This window comes from Cavia porcellus, unplaced genomic scaffold (genome assembly GCF_034190915.1).
Source record: "Cavia porcellus strain 051 isolate PalLab524CR breed Dunkin Hartley unplaced genomic scaffold, mCavPor4.1 scaffold_29, whole genome shotgun sequence".
Classification (NCBI taxonomy): Eukaryota; Metazoa; Chordata; class Mammalia; order Rodentia; family Caviidae; genus Cavia; species Cavia porcellus.
In genome coordinates, this window is record NW_026947512.1 from 2,717,321 (window position 1) to 2,743,941 (window position 26,621).

Here is a 26,621-nt window from a genome sequence, read left to right on the forward strand (position 1 = left end):
ATGATGGCAATGTAAGTTCTTTTTATGAGTTAATCGTAAAATACACTGGCCATTGTTTCTGGGGAATTCTAGGTTTGGTTACTGTCTTAAAAGATTACACAAAAGTTCTCTGTCATCTGGTATCATCAACAAAGGTTCTCATTCAGATGCAAACTTAGGGATCTTAAGAGTTTTTCATTTATGATTGGAACAATTTCCTCCAACTGACGACTCTAAAACAGAGACAATTGTTTTTAGGAGGCTTTCTACAGTGTGCTTTTGGGACATTTTCTTCAGCTACATGGAAGGGGAAAGAAATGATCAGAAATTATCTCTGTGACTCACAACAAATTAATTTGTTGAGAGTTTAATGACAAAGTGAAGTTAAAATGAGGATGATCATTTGAGAAGAAATGAGTGACATACAAGACAGCTAGGAGGAAGCGGTCTTGGAAATCATCAGTACACCCAGGTAATGCTTCGTGCTGACGTTTGCTACACTCTGCAGAACAGAGATCTCTGATTCATGTGGAGGGAGAACTGGGAGGACTATGGATGGAAAGAGTCCTTCCACTGGGAGCTGGGAGCTGCAATGGCACTGCAGGGCCGCTGAGAGAAGAACACCTCTGCCTGACCTTTTCTGTTTGCCTTCTCAGAAAAGAGAAGTAAATGATGGTAATCTTTAGTACGTTATGTTGCAAAAGATTACGTGGAGCTGAGTGTGTTGACATGAGCCTGCTATGCCAGCACTATGGGAAGCTGAGGCAGGAGGATCCTAAGTTTGAGCCCCACTTGGACAACTCAGTGGCTTTGCACAACCTTGTTTCAAAAAAATAGATTGGGATATAGCTCAGTGTCAAGGCCCTGGGTTCAATCCCTAATACTAAAGTATCTCTTCTCATGACAAAAGGAATTTAGGTGAGTCTGCAAGAAGAATTTATTGACAGAATTATTAGACATGGAATTGAATCCTAAGGTGGCTTCATTCACTGGGCAAGAGAAGAGCTCCCTGTCTGCCCTGGAGGTTAACTAAAGTGGCCTTGTGGTTTTGTTTAGTTTTGCTTTGCTATGCTTTCTCCCAGAGGTGTTAATATCTGAGATGACCTTTGCTCGGTTTATTCTTACCGCACCAGCTGTGCTGCTCCCAGCCCAAAGTCATCCTCCCGCGGAAAGGGCTGGGAAGAATAAAGAATCACCTCTGAGGATTGGTTTCTCTCCACTTCTCATGTCTTGTGTTTATTTTTATGCCCCTCCCTTTCATTTCCTCAGCTTGGCTTCCTCTGCAATGGACATTTTAATAAAATTGCCATGCCAGAGAGCAACCTGGGGCCTCCAGAGTGCTGCTTCCACGCCCCTGTGGGTCCACAGGGCTGCTTCGGCCTTTCCTAGACTTTTAACCTTAGGGGAACTTCATTTTCAGGGTAAAGTGAGCACCCTCTCTCTGTGTTCTGCAGAAAAGCTTAGAAAACAGTCAGTGACCACGTACGAATCCTCTCTCCAAACAACATGATAAGTTTGAAGCTGACTCTCAAACGGGAATTGAGTTTTCCAAGAGTTGACAGTGTGATTTGAATAGTTTTAGCTGCTTTCTAAAAATACCAGCATGAACTGTAAAGACTTGAGGGGAATGGTGGTTGCTGAAGCTGTGCAAGGAGGAAGGTTTGTGCAGAGCTGTGTGTAAGGAGACAGAGCTCACAGTCTTTGGAATTTGAGAGGTAAGGACAGCAGCAGCTTTCAGAGCAGCACACACAGATTAAAGGTCTGCGGGCCGGAACTGAGTCAAGGAGGGAAGTCAAGGGAACAGGAAGGAAGAGAGATCCAGGCTGGTGGCTGGAAACCATAAGGCAGGTGCACACAGGCCAAAAGAAGGACCTGGAACCGAGAGAGAGAGTGGTGGGACGCAGGCTTACGCTGGAAGTGGAGACGGCCTGCCTGTTCCTTAATGTTAGAAGGCTTTAACCTCGCAACAGCAGAGAAAGGCTGAGGTGGTTCATACGCAGCCTGCAAAGAAACAGTGCGTGTCCGGTGCTCCAGTGCCCAGAGATTAGCACACACAGCTGTGCAGCTGAGCTGTCCTGGACAGGGACTTGGGAGCAGAGAGCCCCTTCCTGCAAGAAAGATGCAGAGGCAGAGGAGGGAGGACCCAGCATCACTGCAGATTCCGGTCAGGCAGCATTCAGGAAGGTCAGGCCTGTCAATTCACTGCATCCCTCTGGCTCTGTGGGACGCTGTAGCTCCGGGCAGCTTCACATTTGCTGTCCTTGAGTAAAAACTGACCTACACTGCAAAGCCAGCCAGAGAGACTGCGTGGGCCCACACGCCTGTCTCTAGAAACTGCTTTGGACCACTGCAGTGGAACAAGCTGCAGGAGCCCTGGACACTGTCCAGCTCCATGAGTCAGTCTTTCCCCAAACTCTCAGCAGGCTGAGACTTTCCCAGGGTACTGCAGTTCAACCTCTCAGTCCACAACTCACATCTGCTCACCCAGGCAGGGAGGTCGGGGCTTGAGGACGTGACTTCCCCAGGCCAAACAACATGCTCTGTCTATGGGTGCTGTCATCTAATGCTACGAGAACCTCAAGAGGTAGCAACTGCTAGCACTCCCTACTTTTCAGATAAGGAAACAGCGAAGTCGGACAACTTGCTTAAAGTAGTCAGTGGCCTGTGAGTTTGGGTCCAACGCAGGAAGATCCCATCCCTGCCAAAACTGAAGCCGCTTCAAAGCTTCTGGCAGACAACCTGTTTTATTTCTTGTTCTCTAACAGCTAATCTGTCTCTTTTTTCCTCCTCCCCCCACCCCATCCCCACCTACACAGCTTAATATATACAGGTGCTTATAGCTCCAACCCTTGTGCCCACCCATATAATCTCATGTATTGATTGTTCAACTGATCATACTGCAAATCCTCAGATTTAACATGGTGGGGAGAGGGACTGGCTACTAGACACTGTATAAAAGTATCAGAAATAGATGTCTGGGGAGCTAGGGGTTTAGCTTAGTGACATAAGCGCTTGCCTGGCAAGTGTGAGGTCACGAGTTCAAAGAATGAAAGAAAAGAAAAAATAGATGTCTGGGCCACCCCAAGTCTCATTTGGGATGCTCATTTTCCCATGGATTTTTGTTCCTTTTTCTACCTTCCTCCTCTTTTCTTTGTTTCCCCTCCTCCTTCTGCTCACTCCTCCCACGCCCACCCCAGGCGCCCACATGCTCTGGATTTCCCATTGTCCTTGAACTCACATTATGGGGCACGGGCTGGTGAATGGAGACTATAACACGCCTCTTCCATATAAAGTGGGCAGAACAGTTGTGACTTCCCGATCTTTCTAACATCTCTGTGACTCGTTAGAAAAAAACTGAGGTGGTAGAGTCGCAAGATGAAAAGCTGGCTGGATCCCTGAGCCACGGTAGAGGAAAGCCAGTAAAGAAATTTGCCTGACATTATAGTATATTGGCACTTGAATGAAAAAAATAAAACCTGGTTTAAATTACTTGTTTTGTTACTCCAATCTAGTCTAGCCTAACCCAACACGCCCTTCCAGAGTTATTTACTTGAAGAGAGATTCTAGGGGAAGCAGTGACGGCAACACAACATAAGAACTGTGGGCATCCGTAGAAGAGCTTCGTCATCAGCAACCGTGCAGTATCACTGAAGCCAGGACACATCAACAACATTATTTGCTTCCTGATGGTCTTGTGCTACATGAAGAATGTGAAAATGCTCCAAAGAAGAAAATCTAAATGTTGTTATTCCAGGCACTAGTCACCAAGTCCGATTTCTGAACAGAGACAAAACAAGGGAAACGGTGTTCTCGATGGTCTTGAAAAAAGTGACCTATTGGCAGAGACTGAAATTCCTTTCCTACCCCAGACCCCATTAATTTCCATTAAAAGGGCTAGTTCTTCCCCTTTAAATTTCCACAAATATTCGCCAAGTATAATACAAAATACTACAATTTGAGTTCATTTAGTAATCCATCAAAAAATAATTCTGGGCAACTTTTGGAAACCTGAAAATTGACAATATAGCATGTTGAGTAAAGTCTGATTCAGCCTGAATGCCTTTTGGAAAGACATTTTTCTCCTCTATGGCTTCTAAAGAACCATGGAAGATTTCAAGATGATTCGGGGGGGCTGGGAATTCAGCTCAGCGGCATAAGCACCTGCCTTGCAAGCAGGCGGTCTTCAGTTCGAACCCTGGTCCCAATAAAAATGAAAAAGACAAAAAAAAAAAAAAAAGATGATTCAGGGGGCAGCTAATGCCGAACAGAAACAGTGCTCAGAAAGTACGTAGAGCACGACCTCAGATCCTCACTCTAAGACAGATTTCCTAAGAGGTATTCCCACCGCGTGACTTCTACTAAGAATAGCACCCTGGCAAGGCACCACGTCTGGCTAGACTTCCTAAGTTCTTCCCCCTAAATGCTCGAGACACTTGCTGGTGGGAACCATCCTCTCCAACTCAGCTGCTGGCTCTCCCCTGTTCCCTCCACCTGATCCCAGTTGGGCTCCTGAAAGGCTTACTGACCTGTCTGGAACCCAGATTCCGCCTGATGAACACTCCAGATACAGTCCCTTTGGGTCCGGCAGCACATGCCGGCCACGTCCCATACCAGTTTATTAGTTTAACCGAAGGGTAAACAGACGATGGGGATGCAGACACACAGCATGCAAGCAGCTGTCCACCACGGAGCAAATCTAAGACAAGTGGCATTAAATAAATGAGGCCATATTTTATCTACTTGGAATTTCCATTGTCTTTTTTAAAAAAAGGTATATATATTTTTACATTGCAGTATATAAATCTAGGCTCTACATGTACAGTATAAATACACAGGGCGAGCGCATGAGCACAACAGGTATGCCTTGGTAGACACACCCTTAATGAGACTGATAGTTTTACATTTTGTGACCTTCCCATCAAGAAAGTCAGCCTGGGGCTACATTCCTTCAATCTTCATGATGGCTGAGACCCTGGACATCTCTTCTCCATGCACAGAAGCATAAATCAAAAGTCTCACAAACAGAAGAAAGTGCTTTTCGACTAGTTGAAATTCTACACAATGCACAGTCTGATCTCCTAAAAAGACCAAGGAAACCTGAGGCCTTCCTGGCTCATTCTTTGGTCCATCACCACAAACTGCTATACACTTCCTGGTGTTTCTGGCAGAATTCATATGGCTATGTATGTAACACAATTGCCACACAACCTTTGGGAGCCGTATTACAAGATCAAGGGTAAAAAGCTCCATGTTACCATCTTCACTTTTTTCTGGGTTCATTCTTTATTTTTGGAATAAAAACTGCTATTTGGGGATTTCTTTTCTTAAAAAGGAATTACAATTTGAAAGTGCTTCTTATACACATCAGCTTCCCGCATATGGCTTTTTAGTTCGAACCCCAGCGTAGCTCGGAAGTGGAAGGAGAGTACGATGTGTTACTAGAGACAGAAATGTCACTGATCTGTGGAAAGCACACGTGGTCATCTAAAAAAGAGTGCTACTGACCCCCTCTGAAAGAATGTACCTCTTTGAGAAAGGATTGAGATAAAGTATGCCCTCCTGTTTCTCTCCCCACTACCAGGCACAGGAACACTGTTAAAGTAAGTAAAGCAGGTATTGTTATCAGCAGGGAATGTCTTCTGCAGGGCAAGTAACGGGGTAATCACTATTCAGAAATCTTTCACAGGCTCAAACTGATCAAATGTAGTCAATCGCAGTAGAAATTTCTACACCTGAGGAACAAATTGCACATAATATAGAGGTACTAGGATCCAGATGGCGAAAGACTCCAGACGTACAGATTTACATGCAAAAGGCAAATCAGAAAAGGCAATGAAGTAGTGGCATTCAAGACAGATAAGAGTCCAAATGAATCATCATTATCGTTCTTTTGTGTTTTCTTTTCTGGCTGATAAGTTACCACAGAGCATGGCTTTTGTGCAACAGTGATTATGGTGATATGTTCTTTAGGAGATAAAACAGAAACGACAGGGTTGCCAGAAATCAAACGGGCTTGCGTTGATTCCAGAGATGTTGCATGGGCCTCTGGAGCTTTTCCCGGCTCTACCCGAGAGCAGAAATTGACTGATGCAGGCAGAGGTCGGAGGCCACCGACTCATCCAAACCCTTCCCAAAGTGGTCTTTCATTCAGCTTGTGGCAGTTCCAACCTCTGCAGTTGTTTTATGTGGTGGCACTTGATTGAGAAAGTAATCCTCTCCCTTTAGAAAAATAAAGCTTGGATTTCTTGTAATACTGACACAAAGGACACTCTGTACTCCTGGGATTGACTCTACTTGTTTGGAAAGTGTAAGGCTAGGTTCTTGGTTCCTTCTATTTCCCTGTAAAAAGTGACCTCAGCTTCCCAGGCCATTGTGCAAATTTGTTTCTCCATAGTCCCAAACATCCCATAAAGTCTCTCATATGTCATATATATATATATATATATATATATATATATATATATATACACATACACATACATACATAATGTATACATATGTGTATATGTATATATATACTAAATATGTGTGCATATATATAAAATGTGGATAATTTTGTATCTCAGTCCCAAAAAAGTCAAAGAGCATCAGTAAATCATTTGTCTTCTTCATGTCGAAGTCATTTCCACATAGTGCTTGGTGCACCACAGGTACTCAATAAATATCTGTTGACTTCACCAACGACCCGCTAACACTGGATGGTAGTAGCAACGGCCAGGCCTGTACTCAGCCTGATTCTACTTTGGACGAGCCAGGGGGTCCCTGGTGCCCCTGTTCAAAGGGTGATCTTGCTGTGCCTGTTACTCCAGCAAGCCCGTTTAGCCGTCCTGGGCAATGTCAAGCTGGTCCGGCTACGAAGCTTCACTGGTTCTTCCACTGAGTTCTTTTTGCGTAAAATGAAATCAAAGTTTACTTGGCTGTTCATGGCATAAAAGACATTTGCTGAGTCTGGGATCACAAGTTCTGCAAAAGCAAAGCAAAGAGAAGGCTGTCAGTCTGAGTACAGCAGCGAGCTCCAACAAAGGTAGCTACAGTTCTCACCCCGATGTAAGAGCCTTTCACTCCTGGGATGTGACCCAACCAGGCAATGTCTCCTCTGCCCTTCACTGGCCCCAACGACATCTCAGTTACCTCCCAAAAGCTAAACGCAAATAAGGACTTAGAAATCCTTCCCATCATGAACCCAACCCATCTGTTCAAGTACAGAATGTGAAAGCCAGAAAAAAGTGCAGGGAGAAACAAAGACCCGGGAGAAGCCACAGGAGGCTCCCAGGACCAGCGCCAGCGAGCAGCAGACCCGGACTAGAATGCAGCCCGCCCTCCCTCTGCAGTCAGTTTCCTGTCTGGGTGCAGAGATTTCCCAAAGACCAAGGAAACCCAGTGACATAGAGAAAAAACAAAACATCTACAGCATTTTCTAGAATGCTCCAGAATGCTTGAAATACTGAGAATCTTCGTGAAGTTAATCCCAAATCAAACCAGTTATGTATTGCAGCCAAGTTGCCGATTTGTTCAGTGTTTGCATTTTAATTTTTTTACTGTTTCACACAGCCTTGAAGTCACTATGTAGCCCTGGCTGGCCGGAACTTGCAGTGATCCTTCTGCCTCAGTCTCCTGAGTGCTGGGATTTTAGGCATGCACCACCATGTCCAGCTCATCTTAATGTTAAACAGTATCCTTGTAAGACAGCGAACATCTGGCAACAACTCCAGAGACTCCCAAGTAGATACCTGCAGTTTCTGAACACAAAATTCTCTCAGTGTGATACAGAATTGCCAGTCTAAAGTGATTTTGATTTGTTTATATTTCTAAAAGAAGCCATGTAGTACCTAGCACTCAGGTAATAATGGATCTATAAAAGAAAAAAAAAAAAAAAGAACAAGGTAACTGGGCAAGTTTAGTTTGTAGAAGGGGGTTGTGGAGGTGAGCAGCTGAGGCACCTGCCTTGGAACCAGGTTAAGTGGGGTTTAAGTAAGCATGAGACCTTATGGCAGGATCCACTCGATCAGGGTCTACACAGCCCTGGTACACTTCCGCCACAGACACTCCGTAAACAGCAGCCTCCTCACAGTGTCCCTGTGCTTCTGCCCACACATTCCCGGGGTTTCCTCCATGTCCTGTATCACTGAGCACTTCCTCAAATCACTCCCAGGTATATTATTTCCTGCTGCCTTCAGAGTCTCCTGGTAATGTATGAGAAAGCAGAGGGTTACGGTCTCCATTTAACTAAGACAGGTTGGTAGTCTGGTGAGGGCAGGCAGCTTGCCCAAGACCACACAGCTGCACCTTGGGACCTGTGCACCTTCAGACCCACTGGCTCCACTGTGCCACCTTACAGGACACCTGGCAAATCGCAAGGGACTACTTTCTGGGTCTACTTTTATAAGCCCAAGTTTTAACTGTAACTTCATTAAAAAGTTATGATTGAGAAAGTTTTGCATACAACCTAAAGCTCAGCTAAATGAACAAGAAAACCTCCAGGGGTAAGTAAAAAAGGGTTTTCTCAGAGGTTGTATCTTTTATTTTCCAGGAAAAGGCACTTTTGTAATTGTAGCCACTGCTCTCTAAGCCTGATTCGGAGAGGCCTGGTGATCTGCTGGGCAGATGCAGTATGAATCCTGTTCTTACCCGTCTACTACACTGCCTACTTCTTATCATTCCCGGGGAGAAGGGCACCCCTTCATGGTGAGTAGTACTCTCCATTAACACACAAGGGGCCATGCTGGGCCCATGGAACACAACGCTGGCCTCAAGTCAACAATAGGTGCTGTTCCTTCTCCACTTGGACAGGGAACTTATTGTGAGTTACTCAATGGTACAACAAAGAAATTATTTACTGCCCTGTCTCCTCCTCTCAAAAAACAGACCCCATTCAAATTAGCAAATAGATACCTGCAAGGATGATTATTTGTCCACAGAGGCTTCATAAAAGGAATTTCTTTAAATAATGGGTTATTGAGATTACTGGTACATTTCACAGACCATCAACTCTTTGCCTCAATAAGAGTGAAGTAAAGAAACTTAAAAATAGAAGCTTGAAGCCGGTTGTGGTGGTGCACTCCTGTAATCCCAGCACTCAGGAGGCTGAGGCAGGCAGACTGTTCCAAGTTCAGGACCACCCTGGGCTACAAAGTGAGCCCAAGTCCAGTTTGAACCACATAGTGAGACCCTATCTCAAAAAGAAAAAAAAAAAAAAATGAAGAAGCTTATGTTACTTGATCATCAAAAATATGTACCATAAATAAAACATCATAAACAAATATGTACTATCATAAAGGCTCTTATAAATGATTCACTGAAATAATGAGAAACTCTTACACAGACTGCTAACCTTTAACTTCATGCATAACTGAGAAACACATTGTCCAAGAAAAGAAGTGTATAGCCATCTGTGGAGACCCAGCAGATTCCCACCTACATCCTGCCTCTCCCACATGGAGAAATCTCTTCCTAGAAAACTGCTTGATGAGAAGTATACAAGGAACAGGCAGAAGACCTCCGAGCAGAACTGTAGGAGAACAAGAGTTGGTGAGTGGGAGAAAGCAGCTGGACACTGACTACAGTGAGGTGATCACCCTTGCATGGTGAAAAGCCACCTGTAGGCTCCAACAAAAGATTATATCGGGGCTGGGGATTTAGCTCAGCGGCATAAGCGCCTGCCTTGCAAGCAGGCAGTCGTGAGTTTGATCCCGGTACCGATAAAAATGAAAAAGACAAAAAAAAAAAAAAAAAAAAAGTTTATATCCCTTTTTTGCCTTGAGTGTCTAGGAAGAGCTCTGAACATGCTGCTGGCACCAGTCACAAGAAGGAACACGTGCCCACCTTTGTCCTCCGAGATGACTTGCACCAACTCATACTCCTCGGCGGGGTCCGATTCCAGGTTGTGCTTCAGCATTGCTCGCTGGATCACGGCAGGGGTTTTATCCTGGCTCGTTAACTGCAAAGACAGTGAATGCATCTGTGAATGATTTTGCTTTGTGTTTCCTGAGTGAGTCCTCCTGACCTTCTCTTCCCTGATAGTTTGTGTTGTGCATGCCTCTCTAGGAAGATGAACAAGAGGTATAAGAACAAGACCAAGAGTCAGACTCCTGAATTCTGTTCCTGGCACCAGCCTTTTAGCCAAAAGATGATGGAAGTCACCTGATGTCTTGGAGTCATGGTACCCTGTCCAAATGGAAGAACACTTACATTGTCCCACACACTGGTTGAGGTTCCAACAAGAAATACACATGAAAAATGTAAAGCATCACCAGTCCTGGGCCAAGATGATTCTCACGCGTAGAGCTAGGGCTGTGACACTGCTTACAACCAGCGGGAAGGAAAGGCTACAGCTCCCCGCTTTTGTCCTTTCAAGTAGTATAAGCGACCCTATGGTCCACTAATCCCATTTCTATGTATTTACTAAAAAAGTGCACATGTAACTCCACAAAGGATGTGTACACAAGTATTCACAGTGTATTTATTCACAAAAGCCAATAATGAAAATGAAGCTGAATCTCCAACAAGAGCACTGAGAAAGGAATTATAACGCATTCATTACAGAATACTTCTGAGCATGGGTGAACCAAGGGGCGTGTGTGACAATGTAGACAAATCTCAAAAACTTCCTGTCAAGCAAAAGAAACCAAGCAGAGGATTATATACTGGTAGAGCTTATTCTTTCAAAAACAAACAAACAAAAAAATCTGTGGCATTAGAAAACTAATTTCTAGGTTAAAGGGATTAGGAATTTGAGAGAACAGAAATGTTTCTTATCTGGATTGGGGTGGCAGTTATACAGATATGCATTGTTATTAAAATTAAAATAACTGAATGTGTAATATTTGTGTACACAATTGTATATATGTTACATTTTAATAAGATTTGGCTTCTAAGTAAAGGTGCCCTCATTCCCAAGTCTGACTTTGTCTTCATCTCCAACCACCAGCAAGACGTTGGTAAGGGCTCAGGGCTGGCCTGTGTACACACTGTGAGTGATTTTTTCAAATGCAAAAGAAGTAAAGGAAAACAGATTATTCTTAAAAATCAAATTGTCCTCATCAGGAGGTAAGAGGATCGAGGAAAGACCACGCCCCTACACACACACAGAGGCTAATTTCTACCCAGAAACTGTCACTGGGAATCAAGGATGGCGTGATTTGGATGGCTCCCTCTGATCTGACAGCAGCTGGTGTCTGTGATTCAATAAACAGCATGGATTACAATAGGGTCCTTGTGTGCAATAAAGACCCTGTTCATTTTCTATTACCAGAACATCGGCCATATCTATTTACAAGGGAAAAAATGGGTGCACACAATCCTAGAGGAGAAAAATATGCTCTTGATAGTCTAAAAGACATTCTCCCCAAAGTGGTTTAACTGGAACTAGCAGCATAAAACTAAAGAAAACAGGACACTACTTAGGGGTGAGTATTCCACTAAGTTGTTAGAACACTGAGGAAAAGCCAGGCTGTAAAATGAGGACAGTGCCCAAGGGCTTTACGTGGTATTTATTACTCTGTACTATAAAAGTTATGTGGGGAATGAATGGGTACAGTTAGTCTGAACAGCTCAGTCATGCATCCCCAGGCTGGGGTACTGGGGTACAAAGTATTCCCATTTCGAATGCTTGGTTGCAACGTGTGGCTAGTGGTTACTGTACTGAGTGGCATGGTGATAAATGACAGTTAGACACTGACATCATGCACCCCCATGTCCATGAATATTGCAATCTTAAGGGATCTCAGGATTCTGACTGTGATTGGCATTCTGGCGAGAAATATCATTTAGAAAGAGTGACGGGTGGTATGGTGGTTGGAGGCCATTGTCTATAGTCACTGAGAAGTTGAGAAGAATATAAAATAAGAGACGTGAGCAGTTTCTACAAAGCAAGTTCTCTAGACCAACAGTTCTCAATGGGAAATGCAGGGCCTCTGCAATCCCTGAAATCTTTGAGGGGACCCAAAATTCTTTTCATAATGCTTGTTTGAGATGCTTGTCTCTCCACTTGTATTGACACCTGCATTGTGATTACAAAAGCAATCGTGGATGATCTGCTGTCTCTTTAGCAGAAACTACTGCAGGGCTATATTGATATGACTACATTCATCAATAACTTGTACTCATAAGAATGCTTTGAGAAAGCAGTCAAAACTATGAGTTTTATTAATCTTGACCCACAATACCTGTAATTATCTGAAAATGCATTTAAATATTCCTCCCTTTTCCAACTCCACACCTGCATGAAGCTAAATTTTCATTGTATACTGCAACCAAAATACAGCATCTCAGTAAACATCCCAGAGAACTTGCAAAACCAAAGCTACTCACCTCACTCAACAGTTTTCAGAAACATAGATATTTTTTCACTAAAAATATTGCTTACATTAATATGCAATGTGCTGTTATGTTATTGTAATTTTATAAATTTAATTATAATTTTTTTTTTTACATTTTCCAGTTTTAGTATTTAATATGGTAAATGTAAATGTGTAGAAGCCATGTAGCCTAAACCTCTTTGGATATTTGATACTTTTTCAAGGATATTCAATATCTTTTCTCACTTTTCCTATGACCAAAAAGTTTGGGACCTGCTACTCTAGGTTAAGCCTGGATTAAATTATTTCTCTCGCTGGTAGGTGAAATAACTTTCATGAAAGGACTTCCTGTGGAGCCGAGTTTCTCTTTAGAAGGCCTAACCCTGTGTAAGACCCCTAAAGCAGCATGCTGTCTCTCAGGATGAGGCCAAGGGAGGACCTTTAGGAGGCGAGTGGCACCACCGAGTGCAACGTCAAGGGCTGCAGGAAGGAGAGCGAAGGCCTGCTTCCCCCAGGGCGGCCTCAAGCTCAGGAAGGCAGAATCTGGGAATCGGCTGTTACTACGCTCCCAATACTCACGCAACACAGTCAGGAATCCAAGACTCTTCTGGGCAGAAGGGGTTTCCTCACAGGTCTCCCCAGGCAGAGCAGAACACAGCCTGATGGCATGTCCCACATGCTTGGGGCACAAAACAAACCTATGCTCTAATCCAGAAATACCATGGAGCTGTACAGGCAGAACTTACTTCTCTGGCTGGCATATGGAAGAGAAGCCATGTAAACAGATCGTGCTAACAGGGCAACACGAACCCTGATGACCCTGACTTCCCCACTGCTCCCTTCCTGTCTGGTGCTCCCCCAGGCAGCCCTCACCCTTGACCAGTTAAGCTGTGCTTCATCCTACACTCACTCCCCATGGCCGCAGCCACGCGGGGCTGAATGGGTCCCGGTGTGTCTCCAGCAGCAGCTCTGTACCCACCCATGTTTCTAACCTTCTATTAGACACTACTGTCTAGATGTCCTAGCAGCGTCTCTGACTTAAATCACCCCAAATCTCTTCTGGTAGTTTGCATCTCACTTGAAAGAGCCATAATACACCATCCTGCTTGGGCAGCATCCTTTGCTCCATGCCCCACAACAATAACCAGAAGCTCAACAACTAACAGATTTGACAACAATACCTCAAAGAAGTTTTCTGTATGGTCACCAGCCACACGACCTTGTTCAAGCACTTTTCCTCCCCTACATGGAAGATGACAGCAGCTTCCTAACTGGTTTCCTGTCTAAATCCAGCCCTGCACTCCAGCAACACTTCTCAGTGTCAAAGTCACTTGCTTTTTAAGGAATAGATGTGATTGTTACTTAAACCTTTGACAAGACCCTATTGCCTATAGGATTAACACGAACTCCTTTGTGTGGGCCATAAGACCATTTTGAGGCTGGTCTGACCACTATTAGAGCATTTAGTGCACTGTGAATAATGCTTTATGATCTGCAATTTTAAATCATAAGTTCCTCAAAAGCAGAAACGTCTTATTCATCTCCCCATCTTTAAAGCCTGACCAATTGCCTAGTAGGCAACAAATGTTCAGTAATTATTTTGTTGACTGAATGCTTTAGAAAAGCCTTTCTCTGAAATGTTAAGACAGTGCTCACACTACTATGTCACAGTAAGACCTCAGTTTGCTCTCCCTGTCCCCTCAAAGAGGCAAATGATAAAAACAAAGAGAGATGCAGGATTAGCTGGAGGATTGTTCTTATAAAGAAGAGTCTTGTTTTCAACATGTAAGTCCTATAAATTAAGGAGTCTGATTTTACACTAACTATTCTCAACCTTACACACCTAAGGTTCACTGTAAGAGACTCCATTATGTACTTTAAAGACTCCTTACTAAAAATACTTCTGAAAATACGGAAGAACACAGTTTTTATTATAAGCCCAAAAACAGCTTCATTTATTTATAAACCTAGTACCTCATGGATCTATATTTCCAGCTCAATCATCCACTTCAGTAGCCAAGTTTGATCCAAATGAATAAAGGACAAAAATCTCCCACCAGGGACTACACTCCTGAGAATGCATGTTAATTCAATTATAAATCCACACACAGGAAAACTTGTAAGAAGGTGTGGGGCAGTGGCAGCCTTTGTGGGGGCACATTTATACATTCACCCATATCAAACAATCTAAAAAGGCTGGCGCTGATCTGGATAAATAAGTGCTAGTACTTTTTAAGATATAACAATTGGGGCTGGGGATTTAGCTTAGTGGCATAAGCACCTGCCTTGCGAGCAAGGGGTTGTGAGTTTGATCCCCGGTACCGATTAAAAAAAAAAGATATAACAATTACATCCTATATGCACTGTTGGCAGATATATCTTTATATAAATATACCATTTATCTGTACCTGTGGTGATTTTAGTATCTGTACATAAACAAAATTTCCTAACCATATGAGAATAGTAATAATTAATACACTGTATATCATTACCTTTAAAGTACTACCAAGAAGAAACAAACAGATAATAGCACAAAATACACCTTCCTCAGATGGCTACGATCTATCAGTCGGAGTGGCTGATGGGCGTGGAGGACCAGCCTACACGGAACTCTCCGCGGCGCCCGGGGCTCCTTACCAGGATGCTCTTGTACATGTTGCCATTGTTGTCTTCTATGCTGATGCGGATGATACAGGTGTCTTCGCTCTGTTGGTTGTAAGTGGGGGGCAGCACTGTGGAGGTAATAGACGTCACAGAGACAGAGCGCTTGTGCATTTTGGGGTTGTTGTTGCAGGACGGCGGGGAAGAGAGGGGGTTGAGTAAGGTCGACATCCCTGAGGAATTTGTGTCCATGGAATGGATAGAGGAACATGATGAGGAGGACTCAGAGAGCTGGAAGAGTAAACACATCCCAGAAGAAAACACCGATTAGCATCTGGGCCAACAGACATCTCCTTTCAAGGCAGAAGTAGATACCAAGACCAATAAACACACTTCCTATGGCAGATGCCTTTCAGTGATTGAGGGTAACTCAAGTCATTATCACAGGAGACTGCTTTTCTCATCGTCTTAGTTTTAGCTGTTCTTATGGGCATCAACCAGCAGGTGGCAGCAGCTTCCAGGGCTGCAGACCAGCTTCCCAGCGTTTCAGTCTCACTGCCCTGAGCCCCCGCAGTTCTCAACATCGCCATGGAGATGGTCCTGTCCTAACTCCACCATCAGATTTTGTAGTAGAAAACAAATGGCTGTATTTTTTGGAAGTTTCTAAAATAAAGACCACATATTGTGTATCTCTGCATGGACTGTTAGTGCGGAAAACACCCTGGGGGATCACCTGGCCCTATTCCCTTTCTAATGCCCAGGAGCCCGAGACTCATGGGGAACACAGGCTCCAGGCTCACACAGCCAGCTGACAGTTCCACCAGGATGCGCACCCCTGTTCCCTGACACCCACCGTCACCCACTGAGCAAGGGCACAGCCAGGGCTCAGTCTGCTACAGAAGAAAACATGGGGAATTAACCTAATGTGTCATTACCTCGGCACGTGTAGCACTGTGATGTTGGTAGCATGTTTTCACCTATTTTATGTCATTTAGATCTCACAACTGTCACATGAACAAAACACAGAGCATCATAAAGATGAAGACAGTAAGAGTCAGAGAAATCAGGCATCTGACCAGGGGAGTACCATGTCTGACTGGCTCTGCCACATCTGCTCTACCACCAACCACACGCATGCTCACAGTCCACACAGGGATGATCAAAAACTATGGTAAAATTTTCAAAATTTTAATTACTGTAAAAGATATATTGTCAAGAACATAGAATAAATGTTCTGAGTGAAAAGGAAATTTTTTAGTATGTCAGGAGGGATTAGTGGCAATATGTTGTTTACTGTAATAAAGCACTCACCATGCAGCACCTTTTAGCAGCCCACATATCCAGGACAACTGAGAAATGGGGTGCTACAGTTAATGTACATTTCCGATTAACCATATATCTATCAACATGCAACAAAAAATTACCAAAGAAAGGAATGTTAAAACTCACTAAGATTTCACCCTAAAGAAATTATTAAATTGAACCATTTTAAATTCACCTTTATAGAGAAAATTAGAACCTCTTGAAATGAGTTAAAAATACATTATACCACATTAATCTTATAATTATTCTGAAAGTCTTTTAAAATAACATTAAATTCTTTCATATTCACCTGCCCTTTCATGGATACAGTACACGAGTTTAGCTTTCTGATAATCTGGCTTCTAAGTAAAATAAAGTCTACTTTATCTTATGTCCTGGGGGCTACTTTTTCCTGTACCATAACTGTACATTAACTTCTACTGCATGTTTTGTTTAACTAGAGCCAGTAAGCTGATGCGACAATTGACATGCAGGAGCACCTGTACCCACCAAAACATGGTTTTCTCTCTTTTTTTGTATCTTCCCTAGTGAATCAACTGAGTAGCTCAATTTGAGAGGTGATGGTGGATAATTTTAATAGTACACTCAAGTTATATCCATCTTCCAAATACTAGTGCATTTTTACCTTTATTTTTTTTCATTGGATTTCTATGATTCTACCTTTTATGATTAAGATAAAGCCTTGAGAGTGGCTGTGGTACTGCAGTTATAAACAGACCTCCTGATGAACCCGTGCACCCTTCTTAGTGAGAACTCACACAGAGAGGAGCAACTGTGAACACAAATGTTCAGAAACTGTGATCAGGTGAATGAAGAAAAAGAATACAGATTACACTTCATTTGTAAAGGGAACGACCTCACAGTGTCTCCTGTGGGCAGCCGAAAGCGGGTGGTGGAGGGCAATCGGGCCCAGCTATGCCCTAAGCAGGAGAAATGAGTCATTCTAGGGACTGTTCAGGTACTTTGCACCCCAGGAATGTCATGCATCCAAGTTAAACACTCATATTTAAATCTCAAAAGTCAACACTAAAATTAATCCAAAGAACAAAAAGTCATAAATTGCCCAAGAATTAAACAGTAGGTCCAGGTTGAGGCAAACAACACAGAGCAAGGGGTGTGCAAAGAGCACACACTGGGCATCTGCATGACCTAAAGGGAGGATCTCAACGTAGGCACATGTCCTCTGTGCCACCAGATGGGAACACAATTCCATCTCCTTCCTAAAAGAAGTGAGCAGTGCTCCGTGGTCACCTTCACACGCTATTCACCGTCAGTTACGGAGTCTACCAAGCACAACGACCTGCTCCAAAGTGCGTAAGACTCCATTCTAGATTTTTTTTTTGTACTGGGGATTGAACTCATGACCTCATGCTTGCCAGGCAGAAACTTATGCCATTGAGCTAAATTCCCAGCCCCTCCAATCTAGATTTATCTGTCACACATGGGAGAATGACTGCACTCCAGGTTAAGGAAATGAGTCTTCTGAGAGAACAACCAGTCCATACAGTTTTGCAGAGCTTTTTCTTTCATGTTCAGAGCATAAAAGGTTGCATCCCCTGGCCTCTCAGCAGAAAAGTGAGAAATCCAACTGGGGGGGCATGTGAGCCATCTCTGCCTGACGGGCACTGAATAGGAGCCACTCCTGCATTCGTTTCTTTGTGACAAGGTCACTGGAGGGTTCTCACATCACCAGTATTGCTAGTAGCACCACACAAAGCCATGCACATGTACCCTTGCAGAGCAGCAGACACAAAGTGATGGGACTGTTACCAACACTTACCAACCTCACTGACCTAAGCGGAAGCTAAGGCCTGAAGTCACTACTGAGCACATATGGTGGCCAAAATTCTCCCTCAAGGTAAGTTCTAGTCCTAGCAAGGATGACCTCTGTGATCCAAGCTCCCTGACCAGTAGGTTGAAGTAGATGTGTATACAAGATTAAGACCGATATTTTGTTTTCTTGTTGTTTATTTATGCAGCCATGATAAATGAAAACTTCCTATAAGAATTTTTTTATCACTTACCACTACCACTTATCTCAGACAAGGTAGATTATATCCCTATTACCAATTCCTTGCCCTCTCTGTGTCCATGTCGTTTGCCCTGTGATTTATTTCACAGTTCTTTTGCTAAAAATTGGGCATACTGCCCTGCTTTACCTATTTATGTAGGATCTGACCACATGACTGTGTTAGCCAATGGATTATCTGTAGATATGAAGCAAGTAAAGGCTTTCTACATGCTTGCAGAGTTGGGCTTGCCTTCTTCTTTATCTGTCTTAACATGCTAACAGCGTACTTATGGAAAATTATTACTCTAAAAACAATGAGAGGTAAGTAGAGCAGATCAGAAACAAAATTAGCCTAGGGCAAAGCAGCCAATCCCTTCAATGCAGGAGAGAGAATGAATGGTTGCTGTTCTAAGTCACTGGGCTTAGGAACAATTTGCTGTGCAATATTATAATGGCAAAACCCTTGCTGAGACGAAGTCTGGAACCAAGAAGTTGATACAACATCTCTGATTCTGGCTTTTCATTCTTTCTAAGCAATGCTGCTTCTCCAGATTAAAGTACTGCTTGGCTTATGTTAGGAGTCAGTCATTTAGTTCCTTTACGTGAGAGTGTGCCACAATATTTGAAAGGCCAAAGAACAAACCAACCTGATTGCTGCTTTTCCACCTGTTCCACATTGAGTTCTGCATTTGCCACCTCTTAAAAACCTGCCTTTGAAAACATACCATAATGACCTTGAAAGCAGACTCTCCTTCGGTGGCAAAAACCTTGTCAAAAGCCTGCATGAGGAATTATGAAGAGGGTTGTGTGTGTACCTTTTTCTGAGGCTCATCAGGTGTGTCCATGGGGGTCATGGAGCCCTCCTCCACCTCAGAGTGGTTCGACTCGCAGGACGACACGCTGACAGAGTCCATGCTTTCCCCAGAGCTCCCGCTGGCTGTAGACTTGGGCTGCTCTTTGGTGGGAGTGCTGCTGGTGATGATGTCAGACCCCAGAAACAGTCTGCAGAAAACAAAATGTCAAGCGCATGGATGGGTATGAATCTGGAATCTCTGATTAAACAAACACTTTTTGCTGAGTAAGCCCTTGGTGATCTTGTATGACTTAGTACTGCTATTAGTATTTTACAAAATCATTTCTATAAAGCTCCTAACACGCAGTGGCAAATATCTTATCCCAAAGGTTATTCCAGAGAGCATGATTGTTTAGCTGCCAAATCCAGGGTCTTTCTCGGTGAAGGCTCTTCTCTCTTAATGGTCTACAGAGCACTTTGACAGGATCAAAATATCACCACCACCACCACACTCCTATAACTTCCCACCATAAAATGAACCTCACATGGCTGAAAAGTAAACTTCACAAAGCTGTTAAGAAGCTGAGGAGGAGGACTTCTCCTTCCAATCATCTGGTGAACCACAACAGCTCAACCCCCTCCTCTATAAGACAGCTAGTGTAAGAAATATAACCACTCCTTTCAGCTGTTCTCGTAGGATACGAAGGGAAATCCCTATGGCCATAAATGAAAGGGGAACTGAAAACTGGAAGCACAAAAACTATTCTGCAGCTGCTCTGTTGGGGAATTGGCAAATCTTGGCAAAATAGTGAATTAAAATGTTTTTATTCACGTTTTAATTGTACATACCAAGATTATGTAGTTCAGTGTGGTATTTCCATACATGCATACGCCACACATTGATCATGGGTTTTAACGTGTACACAGGGCTCAAAGATAAGTGCTTCCTTTACAAAAGGCAGAGAAACAAAATCTCTTACAGAAGATCAGGGCGGCAAAGAGCTGTCCTCTAAGTAAAGAGAGGGCCAGAAAAATGTGTTACACAGGAAGACATCAGGGAAACACAGCTGTCCTGGCCTGCTTGGCCAGAAGAAAAATACATCCCTTGAAATCAAATGTGAGCTTGGCCGGCATGTCACTCTGATTTGCTACCCACATGGTCTTGAAGTTAGGGGATCTCAGGCCAAGGACACACAGGGGAGAAGAAATAGAGAGATGAAGAGGAGGGAGGGAGGACAGTAAGGGACGGAAGGATCTTTCTGGAGGAATATACTTTCAACCTAGGCTGCAGAGAATTCTCTGATAAACATGAGCTTACAACACGACATTACACGGTACACACAAGAAAACATTCCACTCAGAGTCAATAGGCATAACAACAGGTTTAGGTTCCTGAGAACCTCGGGTATGAGAACTCTCAGAAAGAAACTAGTAATTTATTCATTCACTGAACAAATATTTGCTTGTCTACCATAAGCCATGCTATTAAAATAAGTATGTTTAACAATGTTAAAGACATACAAGAAAAATTAAAAATAGGACTTCAGAGCAAGACATTCTGACAAAAGAAGGAGAAGACAATTTGAAAAAAAAGTCACTTCTAAGTGAAAAATATAGTTGATTTAAATAAAAACGGAATGGTTAAATAACTGTTGTATTCTTAAGGACTTTGGACTTTATTCAATGGGAGACAAAGCTTATGAAGTTGGCCGCGAAAGGCCTTTCCTCCGCTATGTGTGAGCACAATGGGCAGATGAGTTCCTGTCCTCACATGCATGCACTGCCATGAAGAGCCAGCAGGAGCAAGAATGACAGCACCCTCAGCAAGGTTTCTCTCTCAGGAGGTAACATTTGCTGCCATCTGAGGAAGCTAGTCAAGAAAAAAGAGCAAACTAGGCCACAGGAACAACAGATCCAAAGGCCCTGAAGCAGGGGCAGGCCCCATGTACCCAATGAAGGACCAGAAGGCTGTGTGGTGGGTCTTAGGGATCAAAGACTATGATAAGGGAGGGAAGCGGGCCTAGAAAACTAGGATTACGAGTTAAAGTTGTAAAAGAAAACCATTAGAGGTTTTTAAGAAAGGCAGTGACACAACCTGTTATTGAAAACATCCCTAGGTTCTTCAGTGGAGAATGAATTGTTGGGACCAAGGAACGGTCAGGACACAGACAGCAAGGCCATTACTGTCGTGGTCTAGGATGACAGTGGCTCACACCAGAGGAAGGAGAGGTGGAGAACGAGTGCACTGAACAAATGTTTCAGGCTCTCCACAAAGATAAACTCCCTACGTGATGCTCAAGTGAATGCTCATGTTCGCTTGGCCCATGGGGGCCTTGCTGAGTACATTTCTTCTCCCCCACTCTGTAGACCCGGGGCGGGGGCACTCACAGGCTGAGTCTCTTCACCATGCTCTTCCGAGGCTTGGGCGAGGTGGTGCTGGCTTCAGCTGCGGCTTCAATCTCACAGGAGAATGCATAGCTGGGAGAGAGAGGGCACTCAAGAGGTCAGAGTCTGAGAACTGAGGACCAGATTCAAATTCCCATTGCTTATTGGCTTCATTTTAGGGGAAGGCTCTGATTAGTCAAAGGAAAGACACAGACCACATTGTTCCACCATGTATCTGAGAGAACACTTACTTGGTGGTCATATTTTATAAAGTATAGTGTGCACCTCTTCCCTCCTTCCCTCCCAGCCTGAGGCCGCACACTTCTTACACAGCAAATACAATGCAAAATACATATGTGCACTTCACGCAGCAAAAGCAGATTCCATTCTCACTCCACGGCTAGGCTGGGGTAAGAATCTTCCTCCCTCTGTCCCCCATCCTATTTCTTCTCTACACTCTCTTTCCTACTATTTTATGTGTACACAAGTGTGTGTGTGTGTGTGTGTGTGTGTGTGTGTGTGTGTGCACGCCTCACTTTGATCTAAGAGAAATGAGGGAGATTTTTGTAAAATATCTAACCATCAGTGACTACACATAGATAATTATATTATTTGTAAAAATAAATAAATATGATTGTAGGCTGGGCATGGTGGAGAACACCTATAATCCCAGCACGCAGGAGGCTGAGACAGGATTACTGAAAGTTCGAGGCAGGCTTGGGCTACATAGTGAGTTCAAGACCAGCCTGAACTACACAGTGAGATCCTGTATCAAAAACAAACCAAATAAATAAATAAATAAGATTGTAACTATGATTCCCAATTGCCAAAAGATCCTAAATTCAAAAGACTCAGATTCAGACATCTGTAGGCCAGGCAGATCCAACTGCTACAAGCACAGGAAGGATTTATATCTGATAACATGCCTTTTTTGAAAGACTCTAGTTCAGGCTGAAGATGTCAATGGTTACAGGGGAGGTGGAAGGGCGCCCAGCATTACACAACCACCTTGAGAGCTTAGACTGTAGGGTCAGGTGGACCTGAGTAGGAATCCAAACACTGTCACCAACTAATCATAATGTTCCTCTAAAACCTAGCCTGTCATCCACAAATACTTACTTTGCTGTCAACTTCACTCTCTCTTATGACAAACTTTCAAAGAAACTCCCTAGTCTCCTGCAGAGAATAGCAAGCATTTTGTGTGAAAGAGCGGATACTAAGTTTTTAGGTTACCGGCCATGTGGGCTCTGTTGCCGCCACTCAACTCTCGCTTTACAGCATGAACTAACCGTAGATAAGATGTAAATGAATGGGCTGTGTTCCAACAAAACTTTATTTATATTTATGGATTCTGAAATTTTAATTTCAAATAACTGTCCCACGTCATATTGTTCTCCTTCTGCCCCCTCCCCTAATCCTTTAAAAAATGTAAAAACAGCCAGTGGACTACAAATGGCCCACAGACCACTCTGCCATCCATCAGACTACAGGAAAGGCCTGAATCCCCACTAGGCCAATCAAAGCACTAGAGTCAATGTGCCTTTATATACTCATCAAGCCTGTGCCTTGTGTTCCACCCACACCAGTTAGAACTGTTTCTTCAAGCGCCAAGTCTGTCAGGCCAGCAGGCCTTTACCTGTGTTCACTGTCTGGAATGTTCTTCTCCAGTAAAATCCAGTCTCTGTGGAAATGGCCACAAATCTTCCCTGCTCCCTCTCCTAACCTCGGCTAAATGAACCCCTCTTGCCTGTTGATTCTGTAGCACTTTACTTTTCCATCGTATTTCAATTCTTCATGAGTCTTTCCCTGTCCCTAGACTGGAAGCTCCCTGCAGCTAACACAAGAGACAACCATGGTAACAGGGTGGTGTGAGTGCCAGGAACAGTAACATTTGCATTCTAACAATGCTTTCCCAAATCAGAGTTTACTTAAGCCTCACACCATCGCACAGGTGAGCATCCTAAAGACAGGCAGAACAAAGGGCTTGTTCTGGGCTACAAAGATAAATGCGTAGCAATACTGAAAGTGTTTCTGATGTCATCGCATCAGCTCCACACCATACTCCTTGGAAAACCAAGGTAGCTGCCACCAAAGCGCTGCTGAGTGAGCGGCCCTGCGGCCCTGTGTTCCTCTCACTGCACCCCAGCTCCTCCCTCACAGTCACAGCGGGGCCTACCTCTCCTCCTCTGTGAGAAGCTGCTGCCGCTGGAACCACTGGATGAATCTGGGGTCCGGGGTCATGCAATAGCTGTTGCAAGCAGACTGTAAGAGCTTTATCTGAGCAATCACTTCGAATTCCTAAAGTAAACAGAACACCAAAAAGAAAGCATGAATGACTAATATGGACAACCAAATATAGAACTTTTCAACATGAAAATACACCATCTTAGGATAAAACAAAGAGACAACCATCCAAGAACCTTGAAATAGTCCTTCTGCAGAAATAAAATAGCTAGAGAACTCTGCCAAATTCTAACTGTGAGCCCTGAGGTTATAGCTCAGTGGTAAAGGGCTTGCTTAGTGTATTCAAAGTCCTAGGTTTAAACCCCAGCCCCGGGGGAAAGGGGTGGAGGGGTCCTAACTCTGAAACTCTGAATCTCTAAAGTCCTCATATATTTTCATTTTTAATCCTCTTTTCTCCTTGAGAAAATTCATATATAAATGAAACAAGTTACCAAAGTTAGCCAAACCAGTCACTACCGAGAGTCATAAACAGCTTCCTTTCCCTCCTTTCCAATTTCATTTTAGAAGTTATTTTTTTAAGGTTTAAGTATGTACTTCAGAAAATATGTGAAATTTTTCTATTTCTATTTCTTAGAAGATAAACAAAACAAATACTTTAAGACGAGAAGCTCCCAAGTTCCCCATCCTCGATGTCTTCAACCCTTACCCTCTCAATAAATAAGTTTTGGAAGGCCTGACTATCTAAACAGTTCAGAGGCTCATAAAGGTCAATGTTTAGATTTGCTGAATCCTTAGATTTTTACTACTCCAGTAGATCACTTAACCAAATCTTCTAAAGCTCACAAAAGAAGCAAGTATATAATTATGTTCAAAATTATTTATATCTCTTTAGATGCTTCAACAGATTTTTTTAAAAAGTCAGTAATGGGTATAAGCTTTAGCTTTACGTTTAACATCTTCATCGTACAAGGGAAGAAATTACCATCCAGGCTTATTCCATAGTTAAAGAACAAAGATGGTTACCGTGGAGGCATAGTTGAATGTTTACAAAGCATATCATTACAGAACATGACAGAAAAACTCAAGAACTGGCAAATTCTCTGAGTCTCAAATTTCCATCCAGGAACCTCCGGCCTTGGTCTCAGTATGATGGAGGAATATTTATTATGCTAAAGAAGGTAGTATACTCTATGAGAGACAGAAAATTAACGTTTGGAGTTAGTGTCCTATTACTGATGAGCCCAGCCTGCTTAGCTCCTGCAGTATCTCATTGGTCTTAATTCCAATGTCACTTCTTGCAAATTTTCCTGATCCTACAAACTGGGGATAGATGCCCCTTCCACATGCTTCTCTAAGATCTACTACTTGTGCTCTTAAGCCCTTATTTGTTTGTCTATTGCCCTTCTAGATTATTATTTTATGAGGGCAAGGAGTTCTGGTTTTCTATGCTGCAATTCCCAGACTGAATGCCCACATTAGGTATACAATTAGTATTTATGGGATGAAAGAACAAATGAATTACTAAAAAAAAAAAATGTGATTACTGTGGGTGAAGTTATTTTGCTCACTCCTTTTCCTCTGAAGTATTTAAATATCTACTTAAATAAACCATCTGACACAAAAACCACAGCAAATTTTCAAACTTGGTTTACCTTTTTTTTTTTAACATAACTCAGAACTATTCTATCCACACAAAACTCAAATTAATGTTGAACATCCCTTCTAATACTGACAAGAAGGAAAAAGAATAATTGTCTCTACCTAACAGTGAAGACCACTTACTATCTCCTTCCCCAAACAGGCCTGCAACAGTTAGTCAGCTTTATTAATTCTTCTATGTCATTTATTCTTAGCATACCCTTTCTCCTGAATAGGATGACCTTTTTTTCAAAAATTGAAAAACAAAATGTCAGGTGTGGTAGCTCACGCCCTGTAATCCTAGCGCTTGGGAGGCTGAGGCAGGGGATTGTTGCAAGTTCAAGACCAGCCTGGGCTACAAAGTGAGCTCAAAGCCAGTCTGAACTACATAGCAAGACCCTGTCTCAAAAACAAAAAAAAAAAATTGAAAAACTGAAAAATAAAAATTCTGTATGTTCATAGTGTATATATAACACGAAGTTTTAAAACATGCATATATTGTGGAATGGCTAAGTCAACTTAACTAACATACAAATTACTTCACATAAAGTACTTATTTATGAGGAGAACACATCTACTTTCATAGCAATTTCTAAATATACAATACATTGATTATTACATATAGGGTGAAAAAGAGGAAGAAAAGGGAAAAAATCACACAATTTCTTAATGGGCTTCAGAGTGTCTGATAAGATCTGAATGCTGGCTCTGGGATCAGGTAACTCTGGTCCACTTGTTTAACCTCTTCAGTCCTAGTTCCTCACCGCTGAACTGACCTTAAATGGGCCCTTGGGGGCTAATGTAGGCACAAACGTAAAGTAGCACAGAGTAAGTGCTCAAAAGCATTTTTTAAAATTCTTCCTGTTTCTACAAAACAAACAAACAAACAAACAACATAAAGCCTTAATTTTCTACTTTTTTATTTTTTCATGCCCAGATGAAGAAAAATGGAAAACTTTAACCAGGAGCTCTACTTACCCTTCTCCTTTTTTCAAAGTTTATTAGTCCTCCCTGAAAGAAATAAACAAAAACGTTCTTTTTATTTATAGTAGAGCAGGGCAGACAGCCTTCTCTTAAAATGTCTGAAATAACTAAAACAGTAATGATAAATAATTACAAGTCAGAATCCAAAATTATTTGCAGAGCCAGTAAAAACAAAATGATTGAGTAAACTATTCCATTCTACTTTTTCCCTTGACCAAATGCAACAAAAGCAGATGGTCACTGACTCATACCAGGAACCAAATTGTCAATGGTTTATCAAAAGGGAAGTCACTCATACACAGCACCATGAAAAGTTGTTTCAATTCTTCATCCCTCTCACTCTTATCCTCTGTAGGCTGGATGTAACCTCTAAATCTGAGATTCCTCCCTCAAATTCCCCAACACCGATGGGTGTTTCCTGAGATAA

At 42.8% G+C, this 26,621-nt stretch overlaps 1 protein-coding gene across 9 annotated transcripts in view; it reads right to left on the reverse strand.

Annotated features, from left to right (window-relative positions):
- Positions 1 to 4,549: 4,549 nt before the first annotated feature.
- The window catches only part of Rgl1 (ral guanine nucleotide dissociation stimulator like 1), a 255,408-nt gene continuing 233,336 nt past the window's right edge, over positions 4,550 to 26,621 (reverse strand). For all 9 annotated transcript variants that reach the window (XM_063239711.1, XM_063239709.1, XM_063239708.1 and 6 more), the window contains 7 exons: positions 26,189 to 26,221; positions 23,565 to 23,686; positions 21,392 to 21,481; positions 19,026 to 19,212; positions 14,913 to 15,167; positions 9,802 to 9,916; positions 4,550 to 6,942 (listed from right to left, as the gene is read on the reverse strand). In XM_063239711.1, the coding sequence (XP_063095781.1) occupies positions 6,755 to 6,942; positions 9,802 to 9,916; positions 14,913 to 15,167; positions 19,026 to 19,212; positions 21,392 to 21,481; positions 23,565 to 23,686; positions 26,189 to 26,221 (990 nt within the window). In that variant the 3' untranslated portion in view covers positions 4,550 to 6,754. The remainder of the gene's footprint in view (positions 6,943 to 9,801; positions 9,917 to 14,912; positions 15,168 to 19,025; positions 19,213 to 21,391; positions 21,482 to 23,564; positions 23,687 to 26,188; positions 26,222 to 26,621) is intronic.